This window comes from Branchiostoma lanceolatum, chromosome 16 (genome assembly GCF_035083965.1).
Source record: "Branchiostoma lanceolatum isolate klBraLanc5 chromosome 16, klBraLanc5.hap2, whole genome shotgun sequence".
Taxonomy (NCBI): Eukaryota; Metazoa; Chordata; class Leptocardii; order Amphioxiformes; family Branchiostomatidae; genus Branchiostoma; species Branchiostoma lanceolatum.
In genome coordinates this window covers 2,148,786-2,164,270 of record NC_089737.1, presented here as the reverse complement: position 1 = coordinate 2,164,270, position 15,485 = coordinate 2,148,786, and the positions used below count along the sequence as shown (strand labels likewise).

The window sequence follows — 15,485 nt, the reverse complement described above, 5'->3', positions numbered from 1 at the left end:
ACTCACTTCCGGTTTACAAGAGTTGGCTGAGTAGTGTAGTACGCGCAAGGGGAAGACTATTTATTGGAGGATGAATTAAACAACGGCTATACAAATTGTATTGTAATTTGAATAGAATAAACAATAATTACCTAATGTAACAGAATTTAGATTATATAGTAAAGAGATATATATATACTGTACAGGCTTAACCTAACTGTTGAAAAATTCATGATTTCTAAAATATACTAAACAAACCTGAGTGAGTGTACATTCAGCCAAGGAGGTTTTATATAGATTCAGCACAACACCAAAATCTGCACTGAGCTCATGATGTGAAGTATGTTGATTCCTATTGCAGCTGAACGTTCAATACATACAGCTCACCATGCCAACGAGTTTTGGCACTCTATTTTTTTCTTATCTTTATTCATGCATCTTGCGAGTAACGTTAGTCCCTTCAGTTGCAATAACTGATTTCCAAGGGAGTCCTTTACTATAACACAACAAATTAGAATACAGATTAAAAATGCTAGCAATTGACATAAAATTAACTTGAAAAGCATTGGGAAAAGCAAAACAAGTGGGATTTCAATGTATTTGCCTAAAACTACGAGTTGGACAGATTCAATGAATTGTTGATCGTTCGTGGGAGTTTTTTCTCAGAAATGATGTGTGGGGCCTTACAGGAATATAAGGTCAGCAACAGCCTGGGGCTTTCACTGATGGTGGACTTCAATCGTTCTGGAGTCATCATCAACAACAAAGAAAACAAAATAATTCAAAAGGCTAGAAGTACTCCCCAAGCAGAGGTTGGTGGAGAAGGTTGTGACCTTTTTTATCTAGTATACGTAGCTATAAGGGGTATTATCAAACTTGACGTTCGTTTTCCGACCCCTACCACCTACTAACTATCATAAAGATCCATCCATGGTGTCGGGTTATGCTGTCCACAAACACACAGACAAACCGAAAACATAACCGGCTCAGAGTCATGGCGAAGGTAATAACCCATGTACTTGTGGGCGGTATTTCTCCTGAAAGACCTCAGTACTAGACTCTACCAGTCTCCCCGGGTCGCTGGGAAAATAGTAGAAATTGGCCAAATAGAGTCAAATGTTTGAGTCTGCAGTGGAGCCTGGTAAGAGAGGCTATCCTCCCACTCTATCCATTTATGAATTCTCAGAAGGTTGCTAGTCCCCAATCGCACAGTCATACATATTGATTTTATCTTGTATAACAAGGAATTTTTGGAAACATTGTATTGAAAATAACAACAACAGTTTCCCAAGAGCTACCACAGATTGAAATTCATTACCGCACTCAATAACGCAAGAACAGTCTGTGGAAAAGTTCAAACCACCTGAGGAAGCCACCATTAAGTGCACCACTCCCCCTGAACGCTTTACCCCAACTTTCGGTCTTGTTCTTCGCAAACAAGAACAAGAACTAAAAAGGTCAAACGCAAAACCCAATTATCATTAAAAACGTGGGACTTTTCATCAGCCACTGTCTCCAAAGAAGAAGTCACCCCCCCCGTAATGTTGTAAGTAGTGATATGCATGGAACCGACACTTGTTATCATTGTTACCCTGTCTACTGATTATACTCTTGCAATTAGCCTACGAGCATGAATTTGCAAACAAAAGTTATATTATTGATACAAGGGGGACAAAGTTAGCCTCCATAGCAGGCTCTGAACCGGCCTTTTTGGGGGCTAGATAATACACCTTTTGCAGCCAGCCCGTAACCATCAGCCACCCCCGTAACCATTTTGCCGGGAAAATGGTTACGGGGGTGGATGATGGTTACGGGCTGGCTGCAAAAGGTGTATTATTTAGCCCCCCCAAAAGGCCGGTTCAGAGCCTGCTATGGAGGCTAGGACAAAGTAAAGTTGTTCAATGGATCAACGTAACATCTGCTTGTGGGTTAGCCTCCATAGCAGGCTCTCTGGGCATATTTTGGGCTTATAATACGCTTTTTGCTGATGACTTCTCTTCGTATACTGGGTCGTTTGTGCAGCCAGCCCGTAACCATTTAGCCCGGTGGCGACCCAGTACAAAAAGAAGTCATCAGCAAAAGACCCCCCAAAAAGGCCCAGAGAGCCTGCTATGCAGGCTACTTGTGGGCGGTATTTCCCCTGAAAGACCTCAGTGGAGTCTGGTAGGAGGCTATCCTCCCACTCTTATCCATTTGTGAATTCTCAGAAGGTTGTGAGTCCCCAATCTCCCAGTCATACATATTCATTGAATCCTTGTATAACAAAGAATTCTTGGAAACCTTACATTGAAGATAAAAACAACAACTTAAAGGCAGCCAAAGCAACTAGAAGTGACTCGGGCGTCCTGAAAAGACGCATAGTGGTGGCGCCCATGCGGCCCATCTCCATTTCTATAGCCCTTGGGTCACACACATTTGTGCAAGTCACTACAGCAGGAGGGTGCTGATGGTAGTGTTGTATGTGTTTAACTACCACACTCTTTCCCAAATGCAGAGTGCTAACCAGAGAAAGCAGTATGTACCATTTTTAAAGTCTTTGGTATGACCCGGCCGGGGTTCGAACTCACGACCTACCGTGTACAAGGCGAACACTCTACCCACTAGGCCATTGCACCGGCCATGGCCAAAGCAAGATCAGGGCCAAAAAATGGAAATACAAAATATGCTGACATCTTTATGGTAGTGACATCTACTAACATTGTTAAGCACATTTGCATAAAAACTTCCCTCTTTTATGATTTTAAAACCGTGCAAAATCGATGATCCCCTTAGTTTCGTGAGCCTTACAAAAACTCCGGCCTCGATTTTCAGTGAGTTCTCACATCACAACGTCATATTTTTGCATCATGGACGTTGCTATACATTGTGATAGTGTTGTTTGAACTTATGACATGTATAGAAATGACTAAATAAATTGACTTTCAAAATCCGATTTTTCGGGCCCTAATATTGCTTTGGTTGCCTTTAAAATGATATGACCTTGAAGTCATTGAGGCTTTTACAAATGTATAGTAAAATCTGCATTCGAGTCAAGGTTAACGGGGGGGGGGGGGTGAATGGGGTGCCGACGTATAGAGTAAGGGCTTCCTCTAGCCAAAAGCCAACAATTGAAGAGTAAATCTAGGAAAGGATTGGGGTCTGTTTAAACGTTAACTGGAACTCGCCCTTTTTTAAACAGTCCCACCTCACGATATCCCTTCAATATTGGCTTTTAGACACTCAAAAATAGTGATTAGTGATGTGTTATTCGACAAAGTGCAAACGTATTGCTATACGCCAGCCATGCCTGATGGGCATTATTTACAATTGATGTTCAAGTTGTATACATAGTAGACTGATCATGATGCATTATTAGCGACCTCTACCGACTCTAAGACGCACGGTTGCAATGCGTTTTCACATGGCCATTTCCCCACACTACACACTGTTGTGATTATTGCCGGTGTTGCACTGGCAAGGATTACAAATGTAACATCTATCCGTAAACTATTATTCACCATACTCAAGAAGATAAAGTTAACATGTTTAATAGATCCCGTATTTTGACATTGAAGCCATCCCTTACTGCAAACAATAGTTCGGAGACCTCATATCTCACATGAAATACATATTATGCAAATTAGGCCCTCATTTTCATAATTTATATTCAACCATGTTCACTGTCACATAACTTCCAAATGTATGAAATTCCAGTTATCTACCAATATGACATTACAGTATTTTCTCATTGATTATGCCAATTAGATCTTCATTTGCATAACTTTTATTTATCAATGTCCCTTTATTTCTCAGTTACATATGTTGTATTTCTGAATTGTCGTACCATTAAATGGAGTGGGTTTATAACATTTCGCCATTAATTATGCAAATTAGATTCTGATTTGCATGATTATCATTTCATTATATCAAGTAACACTTAAGCTATCCACATAATAAAAACAAGTACCCCGGTATACAGGTTTGGTTTGACCACCAGCTGTCGGGCCCCTGACATAGCTTGCCTACAATGGATATATAGATTTTCCTCATTACTTATGCGAATTCAGTCCCAATCTGCAATTTATTGTGTACATCTCTGTCTAAGCTACCTGCATAGTAAATAATATGAAAATTTGTTGCTCCTTTCTTCAGTTATTCTCCTTAGCAGATTTTGATAAATACGCCCTTGCAGTTCCAGTGACACATACCAGGGGCCCCAAAATCGACCTTGATCTTTCTCCTCCCAACACCTACCCACATACCAAATATCATTACAATCCATTTAGACGTTCTTCAGTTATGCTGACTTAAAGCATCCGGACGCAAACACGTGCACGCGAACACACAAGCAAGCACACGCAAAACAATATCTCCATGAAAAAAGTATTTTTTCATGGAGATAATAAACTTTTTCTTGGAAATAATAAGGTATCAATATGTTAAAACACCGAAGCAAAACAAAAATATTAGTGACTAAAATGCATGCACGATGTATGTATCGTCGAGTAAAGTAGTCAGGATCTGGTATCATTACTACTTCCTATCCTACCCACTACCAGTATCCCTTTACAGACAATGCAGTTAAAACGGATGGATATCAGCCGAGGAGTAAAGCGAAATGAAACTAGAATGGCAACATTTTCGGGAAAATGCAGAATATTCCCCTCCCATTACCTACACCTCAAATATGACATCCTTAGCATTGACTGTAAGGATATTACAAAGTTTCTGCATAAATTATGCAAAGGAGGTCTGCATTAGCATAATTTATGGCCAGGTGTGTTCGCCTTTCCTAAAGGTACCCACATCTCAAATATGACATCCGTAGCTTTTATGGTTAGGGATATGCATAAATTATGCATAATGAACTCATTAGCGTAATTTATGGCCAGGTTTTCTGAGCTTTCCTAAAGGTACCTGCATCTCATCCGTAGCCTTTACAGTAAGGGAAAAACAAGTTTATGCACAAATTATGCAAATGAGGTCCGCATTAGCATAATTTATATACAGGTGTGTTCACCTCTCCTAAAGGTACCTACATCTGAAATATGACATCCGTAGCTTTTATGGTTAGGGATATACATAAATTATGCAAACGAGGCCCTCATTAGCATAATTTATGGCCAGGTTTTGTGACCCTTCCTAATGGTACCTACATCTCAAATATGACATCCATAGCTTTCACGGCAAGGGAAATACAAGTTTATGCATAAATTATGCAAATGAGGTCCTCATTAGCATAATTTATGTCCAGGTGTGTTCACCTTTCCTAAAGATACCTACATCTCAAATATGACATCTGTAGCTTTTACGGTAAGGGAAATACAAGTTTCTGCATAATTTATGCAAATGAGGTCCTCATTAGCATAATTCATGGCCAGGTGTGTTAACCTTTCCTAAAGATACCTACATCTCAAATATGACATCTGTAGCTTTTACGGAAAGGGAAATACAAGTTTCTGCATAAATTATGCAAATGAGGTCCTCATTAGCATAATTCATGGCCAGGTGTGTTTACCTTTCCTAAATTTATCTACATCTCAAATATGACATCTGCAGCTTTTACTGTAAACGCAATACAAGTTTTTGCATAAGTTATGCAAATGATGTCCTCATTAGCATAATTTATTGTCAGGTGTATTCACCTTTCCTATAGGTACCTACATCTCAAATATAACATCCGTACATTGTAACATAAGGTACATATAACTTGCTGCAATACCATTAGTAGAGCTACCACCGCACATCTACTTGGTTTTTGGCAGAAGAAGAAGAAGAAGAAGAAAGAAGAAGAAGAAGAACAGGCAAGCAAAAACAGTATATCCCCCTTCCCACTGGAAGGGGAATATAACAAGCCGCTAGGGGGCCCAAATCTACACCACCTCTTCCTTACGTCACAAGCTATCTGTCACAAAAAAACAAGACCATAGCACGTCCAGGACAAAACATACACAAACCGGAAGTTCTGCTGCAGTAGCAACGTCACATACCAGGGGCCCAAAATCGACATCAGTCTTTGTCTTCCAAAGACCTACCTGCATACCAAATATCGTCGTAATCCACCCAGAGGATGTTGAGTTATACTGACAACAAAATCTGGAAAAACACACATAGACACTCACACAAACTGAGAGAGAGACACACACACGCCAAACTCTATACCTCGATTTTCATGTCGGTAAAGATGTCAGACTTACCGAGGTAGAAAGACCTTCCTCCGGGCGGTCTGTTGTCGCCCAAGGACGAAGACTGCCGATGCTCTTCTACGCGAGGTGCTTATACAGATATTATGTTATATATTATTATATAACTATAGATATCAAGGGGAGAATCACTGTGACATATTGATGAAGGTTAACGTTAAAGACATCAAGGCAACCTCTATCTGTTACAGTTTACTTACACAACTTGTCGGGACTCAATATAGTGCCGTTTCAACTTGAGGTTTTGCCCTATTGTTTTATAATAACGTTGTGGTATGGTTGTGGTGTAACACATTGTGATATGTCTATGATTAGATATTGATATCGATAAAAAAAGACGTGCACAACAGTATGGTCAGAGGATCCTCTGCTCTGGACAGAAAAATAAATCATCCCTCGTTGTTATTCCACATGCAAGTAAGAGATTCTTTCTTTCTTTCTCTCTCTTTCCCTCCCTCTTTCCCTCCCTCCCTCTTTCCCTCCCTCTTTCCCTCCCTCTTTCCCTCCCTCCCTCTTTCCCTCCCTCCCGTTAGACTGACAGACCCGTTGTTTACTTCCAGTAATGTCTTGCCTCATGTTGCCTAACATACAAAACGATCGGTCCCCATCTCATCAAGATATTGATCTGCACATCAGAAGCTTGCTTTGTACCTCTAGTTCCGAGAAATGTAGTCGCGCGGTGTGCTAAATAGCCGCAGGCTTAGTCTTCCTGGAAAAACGTCTGCTTGAAGGCTCGCGCCTTACGTCACTACAGGGTGAAACTGGGGTGGGGCATAGCCTCCACAGCAGGCCTCTTGGCGGAGCTTTTTATGATTCTTTTAATGGGGTATTGCTGGGGAACCGTATTGCTGAGGAACTTTACTGCCGCCTCCATAAGGCGTCCTCAGCAAAAGACCCTGGCCCGATAAATTTAAAATCGCGAATCAGCGCTCCGTCCAAAAAAATATTGCCGGCGCTGCCCGGGAGGCCTACAAAGGAGGCTATGTCATGTGCTTTTTTTTCTTACTACTGTATTGTTATTTCCACATGAAAAATGGAGATTTACCCAATTTTGAGTGTGTCTGTCTGTCTGTCTGTGTGTGACAGTGTGTGTGTGTTTCTGGATTTTTGTAGACAGCATAACTCAAGCCTTGCATAACTCAAGAACCTCTGGATGGACTGTACAGACATTTAACCTCCACAGCAGACTCTTCGGCAGGTGTTATGATATTGCTGTTATTTTCGCGTTCAGTTTGCTGATTTGAAAGTACTAGAAGATGATGCCTGCCGCAGCCTGCGGCTTGTTCTGTATATCGTATGTTTTCCTGTTAAAGCATTTGAGCTACATGTAGTCTGAGATCTCTCGTTCAAAGGTCAGGGATGTGCAGGTTCGAACAGGATGTCAATTGTTTACAACTTTATTTCGTCTAAAGGGACTTTGCTGTTAAGCGATCATCATTGCGAAAAAGTGACATTGTTAAAGACAGTTAACGTGGCGTTTGCAATGGAGTCTTAAGTGTGTAGTCAAGTAGAAGCAGCTGCAATAAATTGCCAACAAATCATTTACCATTACTGGCAACTTGAACTTCTAGACGTTTTACAATCGACTTCTCTGTATGAAATATTTCAAACTATCGTATGCCATATTTCTCGCATGTATAGTGTTATGGTATATGTGTGTTAGAAATCGGACAAATGACGTCACTACTTCTTCAACAGTCAAGGGTGTTGCTGTATCGTTCCGAGGGTATGAGCCTGACTTGGTCATGGGTGACTCTCGTTCCCAGGTCAGGGATGTGCAGGTTCGAACAACAGCGGCTTCTGTGTGGAAAAGAGAAAAAGACTGAATGGGGATTTGTACACTGGTCTTGTATACGCCAGATCTGTGATTTCTAACCACCAGATAGACCCGACTGCAAGGTGCTACACCAAAATGCTTCAATTCAGAGACACTAACGTTATACTATCAGGCCCGAAGCAAGCGACAAGTTCGAGTCAGCGGTCACTACGGAGGCTAAGAACAAGGAATCGAAGACCTCATATACAAATGTATGTACCTCGGAGAAATAGGCAGCCCAGACAGGTATGATTCACATATCATGGAAAAATCCATATTCACGCAACATGCATGAAGTCATAATAAGTGCAAATTACATTTGTAATTGCAACCATAATCTGTCTAACAAAATGTGAATACACTGTAGATGGTATAACACGCATACATGTAGTTGTTTGACACAGCTATGTCCTGACAGCCTGCCGAAGAAATTTGGACGCAGACCTGAGCTCAACCTTCACATCCTGCCAGTCTCCGTTTACAACTGACCCAGGAACAAACTTGGACCCAGGCCAGCTTTAACAAACTTGAGTACACCAAGACAAACAAGCAAACAGACAAACAAACAAGCAAACAAACAAACAAACAAACAAACAAACAGACAAACAGACTGACAATAAAACTTCCATGACAAACAAACAAATCTTACCACCACGTTGTCTATGTCCATGGGGCAGGGGTCGAGTTGGTAAAGGGCTGATCCCGAAAACAAGACCTTCATTTCACGGAGATTATAAACAAACAAACAAACGAACAAACAAACAAACAAATCTTACCACCACGTTGTCTATGTCCATGGGCAGGGGTCGAGTTGGTAAAGGGCTGATCCCGAAAACAAGACCTTCATTTCACGGAGGTTATAAACAAACAAACAAACAAACAAACAAACAAACAAACAAACAAACAAACAAATCTTACCACCACGCTGTCGATGTCCATGGCCGGGCAGGGAGGGCTGGGGATGTCAAACACAGAGGGATCCTTGATGCCTTCAGTGACGTTGGTGAATCCAAACATGGCCTCATGCGAGTCTGTATGGGAGAGGGGCAACATTGGTCAAGTGATTGATTCAATTTACACAAAAACTGAGAGGCTTTGCTAATGCAAGACATAGGAAGATGTGTGACCATCATTTTTAGACCTCGTTCATACAAGGATTATTAGCGAATCGGCATTCACACATGGCAGGCCTGATTGATCCGGAATCCTGGTATTTCCGGTTCAAATCCGGCCACGAGGGGGGCAAGTCCTAATCCACTTCCTCAATCAAAGCATGTTTTATCGTATACATGAAAATAAAGACGGCGCGCCAACTTTATTTCAACGAGACCTCTCTGAATACGACAAGCCGAAAACGTCAGTTTGCAATGGAACGTTTTCCTTGCACCTTGATGACTCTCAAACCTACTGTTGTCAAACTAACCAAACCCCCAAGCGCATGTACAGGACCAACAAGCTTCCCAAAACCTACATACCAACAGAACGTTACCAAATATCATCGTAATCCATCCACAGATTCTTGGGTTATGCTGACTGCAAATCTGGAAACACACATAGACACACAGGCACACACACACGGGCGCGCACACACACACACGCACAGACACACACGCGCACATACGCACACACACACACACACACACACACACAGACACACACACACACACACAGAAACACACACACAGGAACACACGCGCGCGCACACACACACACACAGACACAAACGCGCACATACGCACACACACACACACACACAGACACACACACAGACACACAGGAACACACACATAGGAACACACACACAGGAACACACACACAGGAACACATGCGCGCACACGCACACACACGCGCGCGCGGACATAAACGACATCAAAAACATAATCTTCTTGGCAAAGCTAACAAGGAACGCTCACTAAAGTATTTCGCATGTGAAAAAGGCAGGCAGCCGGGCCTGCTGAACTGCATGTACCCCTTGAAGCCGGGGTAGAAAGCCTGCAGGTCATACTGGTCGATCACGAATCCGCCTGATCCGCCCATCTCAAAACTTGCCAGCAACGTGGCGTTATCTGCAAAGCAGGATATCCGAAAAAATGTTCTTAATCCACATAATTTCGGTTTGGTAAGCCCCCTTCACACTTGTGTGTATATACAAGTCCGTATGAGTTGCGTGTTGACATGCTTTTGGTTTAGGGTAAGTTTGCAACCGAAAAAGTCATTTCTTTTGTTCGATATTACTAGGGTGCACAACAGTGAGTCAAAGTAGAAAACAACTTGTTCCCCGCAAACTTTAATTAAACCCAAAAAATATTAATGCGCAATTCATGAGCACTTGAATATACGCACAAATGTGATAGGGCCCTTGGCAGGAAAGTTCGTCTAAGTGGGTAAAATGAATCATGAAGACTAAACTGTTTTTCACTTCAAGGGGGGGGGGGCGTTATCGACTTCAAATGACCTTTGACCCATTGCTGACGTCACAAGTAAATGAAACTCACGTGTCCAGAGCGAAATTTCCGGTGAGTAGATTTTTCTTGAGTTGGAGAACAGTTCAATTCTTCATAATTTCCGTTTGTATCCGATTAGCTAACTTCCACATGACGTAATGCACCGGTTAGTGCAAGGTGTGCTAGGGGGTGATTGGTCGAAGTCATTACACACGTGACCATGACGTAGCAAGTGTTCGCCATGTTGGTTGGTTGAAAAGATGAGCACAACGTCATCATGTGAAAAATTGTTCTATTCTGTTGTCCTTTCTATCACAACATGCGTGCTTTTTGCTTCACATTCAAAAGGAGCACCGCGACATGAATGATAAGGTTTTTATGATATTTCGGCCCCCATCTTGGATCTTTAATTCTATAACTTGTGACGTCACATGCACACACCATACGCGTCAGACTAGACGGTTCATATGGTTACGTACCTGGTACACAATGCATCATAGGCGATGAAATGGGAAAAGGCCAAGGACTGGTGAAACACATTTTCGCAACAATGGTGTACATCATGTGCTGTATGGAGAAAACAGGATTTTGATAACATATAACGGCACTGCGCATTTGTAAATATGGTTGTTTTTTCCTGCATTCCATACTCTAACTGATTATATATAATTCAGGATTGGTACTAGCTGACTAGTATGGCCATTACGTGGCTAACCTTGGTGTAGTCTAGTACAGTTCTGACACCGGTCGCTGCATCCACCGAGGCGAACTTCTTCTTGTCAAAGTCGTACGACTCATTGGCGTAGGTCTGGGTCACCTCTGTGGAACAACAAATCATCTTATCATTCTAATTATCTCCATGAAAAAAGACTTTTTGATGGGGATATTGTTTTGAGTGTGTTTGCGTGTGTTTTTGAGTCGTGTGTATATGTGTGTCTCCGGGTGCTTAAAGTCAGCGTAACTGAAGAACGTGTAGATGGATTGTAATGATATTTGTAGGTGTTGGTAGGAGAAAGGTCAAGCTCGGTCCATTTTGGGGCCCCTGGTATGTGTCACTGGAACTGCAATGGCGTATTTGTCAAAATCTTCTGAGGAGAATAACTGAAGTAAGGAGCAACAGATTTTCATGTTATTTACAATGCAGGTAGCCTAGACAGATATGTACACAATGAATTGCAAATTATGCAAATTGGGACTGAATTTGCATAAGTAAGGCCACAGCAAGTAAATTTTATGGATGACATCCTCCGCAGACTCCAAAATTAATGAGATAGGGCGAAAAAAAAACAAGGCGGGCCAAAAAAAACAAGATTCCTACATTTTCAAATTTTGAGATCATATGTCTTGTTAAACAAGAATTGAAGCGAGGAAATATGATATCATGACCAACAGGTCTTTTATTCCCGTATTCAACCAATGAGGTTTCATATATAATATAAAACATAAATTAATTCCTTGATTTAATGTAAACATGTCATTGTAGATGTGTATACATCTCAATAGACTAACTACAACAAATGCAGAAAAGAGCTTGTTGTACCATCATTTGAAGCAACTACACTGGGAATTCATATGCGATGAAACACCTTGTGTATACAGCTCAATTAACTAGATCCCCCCCCCAATTATTCATATAATGTCCTTGCTAGAACAAATGCAGAAAACAGCTTGGTATTATACCATCATGGGCAGGAACTACACTGGGTATTCATATGCAATGAAACACCTTAGACTGTCAACGTCTACGACATATTTGCCAATTTTGGGCATGTTCACCACCGTCGGAGGGCAATGAAATTTCTTGTTTTTTATTTCGAAATCAGGCAAAAATTAATGAGCGCGCTGATGTCATCCATAAAAATTACTTGCTGTGGCCTAATGAGGAAATCTACACTTCCATTCTAGGCATGTTGTGGTAGCTCACACCTGTTAGTTTCAAATCTGGGACAAGAATTCCCCAGGTCCCAACAGCTGGTGGTCAAACCACAAAGGGGTACATTGTCAAACCTGTATACTTGTTCTATTGTGTGGATAGCTTTAAGTGTTGCTAGTACTTGAAATGGTGATAATGGAAATCAGAATCTAATTTGCATAATTGTGGGGGCATTTTATAGACCCACTCCGTTCAATGGTACGACAGTTAAAAAATGCAACATATGTTGTAACCGAGAAATAAAGGGACATTGAAAGATAAAAGTTATGCAAAGGAAGACCTAATTTGCATAATAAATGAGAAAATAATATTGGTAGATAACTGGAATGTCATACTTGTGGCATTTGGAAGTCATGTGACAGGGAACATAACTGAATATGAATTATGCAAATGTAGGCCTAATTTGCATACTATATATTTCATGGTGATTTGAGGGCTGCGAACTCTTGTTTCATAGTCAAACTCAACATGTTGATTTATTCATATACTTGTGCCTAGGGTGATTCTTTTGTATCCTCTTGTTTGTTTGTATGTATAGTTGTAGAAGACCTTATGAAAGGCGCTGTACTTTTGTTGTGTCAATTAAGATTGTGTCATATGATACATCCATATCGCCATAAGAACGGTGCATTATGCATCAACGAATCAACGAAGGATAGACATCTAGGTCATAGGATGCTCTTTCATAACGTTACGTTACTGCGCTGTCATACTGATCTAAATGCCATTTTTTTCCTATTTTCGATACTTAGATCTACTGTACAGGTAGATATTTTATAGATCAGATATCAGCTCTATCTTTTTTGTTCATTTTCCTCACGACTCGTGTTGTTTAGATCTTATCTTTAAGAGTAGGTTAGCTTCCTATAATTGTTGTTAAATAATAGAAGTTGCAATTACTATACGAACAAGTCTTAGCTCTACTATATGTTTTGTACCATGTATATGTTATGATATATGTTGATAGAGTTATTACTTTAGGACTTAAAAGATGTAATCTGTATCTCTGTTATATTTTATCTGACCCTTACCTCTTCCCTCATGACCTCAATGAAAAGCGGCATGCATGCAGTTCCACTGTTATCATTTATAATATTTGCACTTGGCTCCCTCAAACAACCATGATGGAAATAAGTAACCCATTTACCACCCAGCTGACACTATTTATTATGCTCGTCTCTGCAGTTATGTATTACTATTCATATCAATTTCGTTTGTTTTTATCTCATATTATTTATATTAATTCCATTGTTTCCTGTTCAGTTCGCTATGGTAACGTTATTATGATACGTTATATGAATATGATTTCATTGGTTTCCACTCACCAGCTAATACTGTTACTTTAATCTATCACTCTTTTTAACTTTTGACTAGATTTTAATGTTATTGGTATCTATGTAATTGCAATCTGCGATTTATTATGTGCTTTTAGCATTCGGCGCTGCCGATGTGCCACCGCTTCAAAGGTTCGAAGTGCCGATTTGAGCAATGGTTGAAACAAACTGTATTCTGTGTGAATGTTGTGCAGTAAAGTTATGACTAAGTTGACACAACTCACTGATCGTGCCGGCCACTACTGTGGTGTTCTCTATAGCAGTGAAGCTCTCCCATTGTTTGGGCATGCAGCACTGATCTCCCCACACCGAGCACGCGGCCAGCAACAGCGCTTGGTGTGGAAAGAGAATGAAGAAGCATGGTTACAAAATGATGTTGTCTTTACATAGACCAAATTTACACAAGGGAAAACAGACGTACGAAGTATTTACTTTGAGAGAGTGGACATACTGGACTGAATTTACACGGGCGCGTGAAAGCGTCGTGTGTGTGTTTTATATCTATATATACGGACAATTGTGGCGGGTTTTGTTTTAGAGCTTTTTCAGTTTCAAAAACGCCTAAAAATACGTCAAATACGCCAGACCCACTCCTCTGCTTGGAGAGTAGAAAAGGCTAAATAGTGACAAGTTGGGGGCCACCGACAGAGCCTGTCGGAGACTAGGACTCCTAGGCAGAGGGATCAGCCTGGTTTAGGGACGGCTGGGCGGTAGCTAGGCCTGAAAACGCTATAAAAAGTCAGAGGCTGGCCCCAGGTTAACACTGTACACAAAACAAGTCGGGCGACCCGTACTATAGTTAGTAAGTAGCACTTTGAACCACATTGTTACACGGTATATTTTCGGACATAAAAGGTTACAAATGCTCACCGACTGCGACGAACTTCAGCATGTTTCCTCCAAGACGGCGTGGATGACACTAGCTAGACAGGACAGAAGACGAGCGTAAGACACAGACAACTCAACGGTTTGAGCACAGGTAAAACCTTATTTGCAAGGTCAAAGTCAAAGTCACCTGGTCACGTCAGCGTCACATGCCCTACCAGAACGGGCTAGTGCGCATGCGTTCTCACGTTAAAACTGTTGTGGTCACGAATCCGCGCTTCTTATAGTCAGACCCTGGAGGGATTGTAACATCGTCACATGTGCACTGGAATTAGGGCATTGGACAAATACTTAGGCTTGGCAAAAAGTTGAACGAGAAAAATAGATCTCTAATGTGCCAATCGAAGGTTTGAGCTGAAAGCGTTTACGTGCAAAATTGGCCGTGTTTACTCAATGACCTTTGTACCTTTTAAAAAGTGGTAACTCAACACAAGAACCAGCGCTTCAGTAAACGCCACCCCTTTTCACATCTCGCACAACTACAAATCTCTTTTGGACATTTTAGATTTCTGTCCTCTTCAAAGAAATTGCACTAGTTATGCTTCGGTCACAATTGGAAAAGGGGGTCCTGTCGGGTAGTTCCCGGGCCGTTTTTGGCACTTCCGGGCGTGCCCCCTACGTGCCCCCGTGGGGCACCCTGCGGCTACCGGGCAATTTTTGGGCCCGGCGGGTACCCAAGAAAAATTTAGTTCTAACTTTTAAGTTAGAATTTAAAAATTCTACCCGGGCCCCGTGGACAAAACGACGCCGTGACTTCAACGTGAGAACACCGCGAGGTACCCCTCCGGTTGCCGCCAGTCCACCGGGACAAGTACATGTAATAATTTGTCTATTTGTTTGTTCGTTTGTGTATTTATTTATTTGCACAAAAGGAAATTTATAATGCATGATACAATAAACAATAGATGAAAA

At 41.3% G+C, this 15,485-nt stretch overlaps 1 protein-coding gene across 1 annotated transcript; it reads right to left on the bottom strand.

Moving 5' to 3' along the window:
• Positions 1-7,542: 7,542 nt before the first annotated feature.
• LOC136421411 (uncharacterized) lies at positions 7,543-14,712 on the bottom strand. The gene is made up of 7 exons (XM_066408691.1): positions 14,559-14,712; positions 13,913-14,020; positions 11,137-11,240; positions 10,901-10,988; positions 9,891-10,043; positions 8,896-9,008; positions 7,543-7,961 (listed from the first exon to the last, which is right to left on the bottom strand). Exons 1-7 carry the CDS (start codon positions 14,578-14,580, stop codon positions 7,929-7,931), a joined length of 621 nt encoding a protein of 206 aa, XP_066264788.1. The 5' UTR covers positions 14,581-14,712; the 3' UTR covers positions 7,543-7,928.
• Positions 14,713-15,485: the final 773 nt, after the last annotated feature.

Excerpts from the sequence above, each read along its gene's own strand:
- LOC136421411 (XM_066408691.1), bottom strand. The coding sequence starts at position 14,580 with ATGCTGAAGTTCGTCGCAGTCG. Across the intron at positions 11,241-13,912 it reads AGTAGTGGCCGGCACGATCA|AGGTGACCCAGACCTACGCC; the intron begins GTGAGTTGTGTC and ends GTTGTTCCACAG. Across the intron at positions 10,044-10,900 it reads TATGATGCATTGTGTACCAG|ATAACGCCACGTTGCTGGCA; the intron begins GTACGTAACCAT and ends CCTGCTTTGCAG.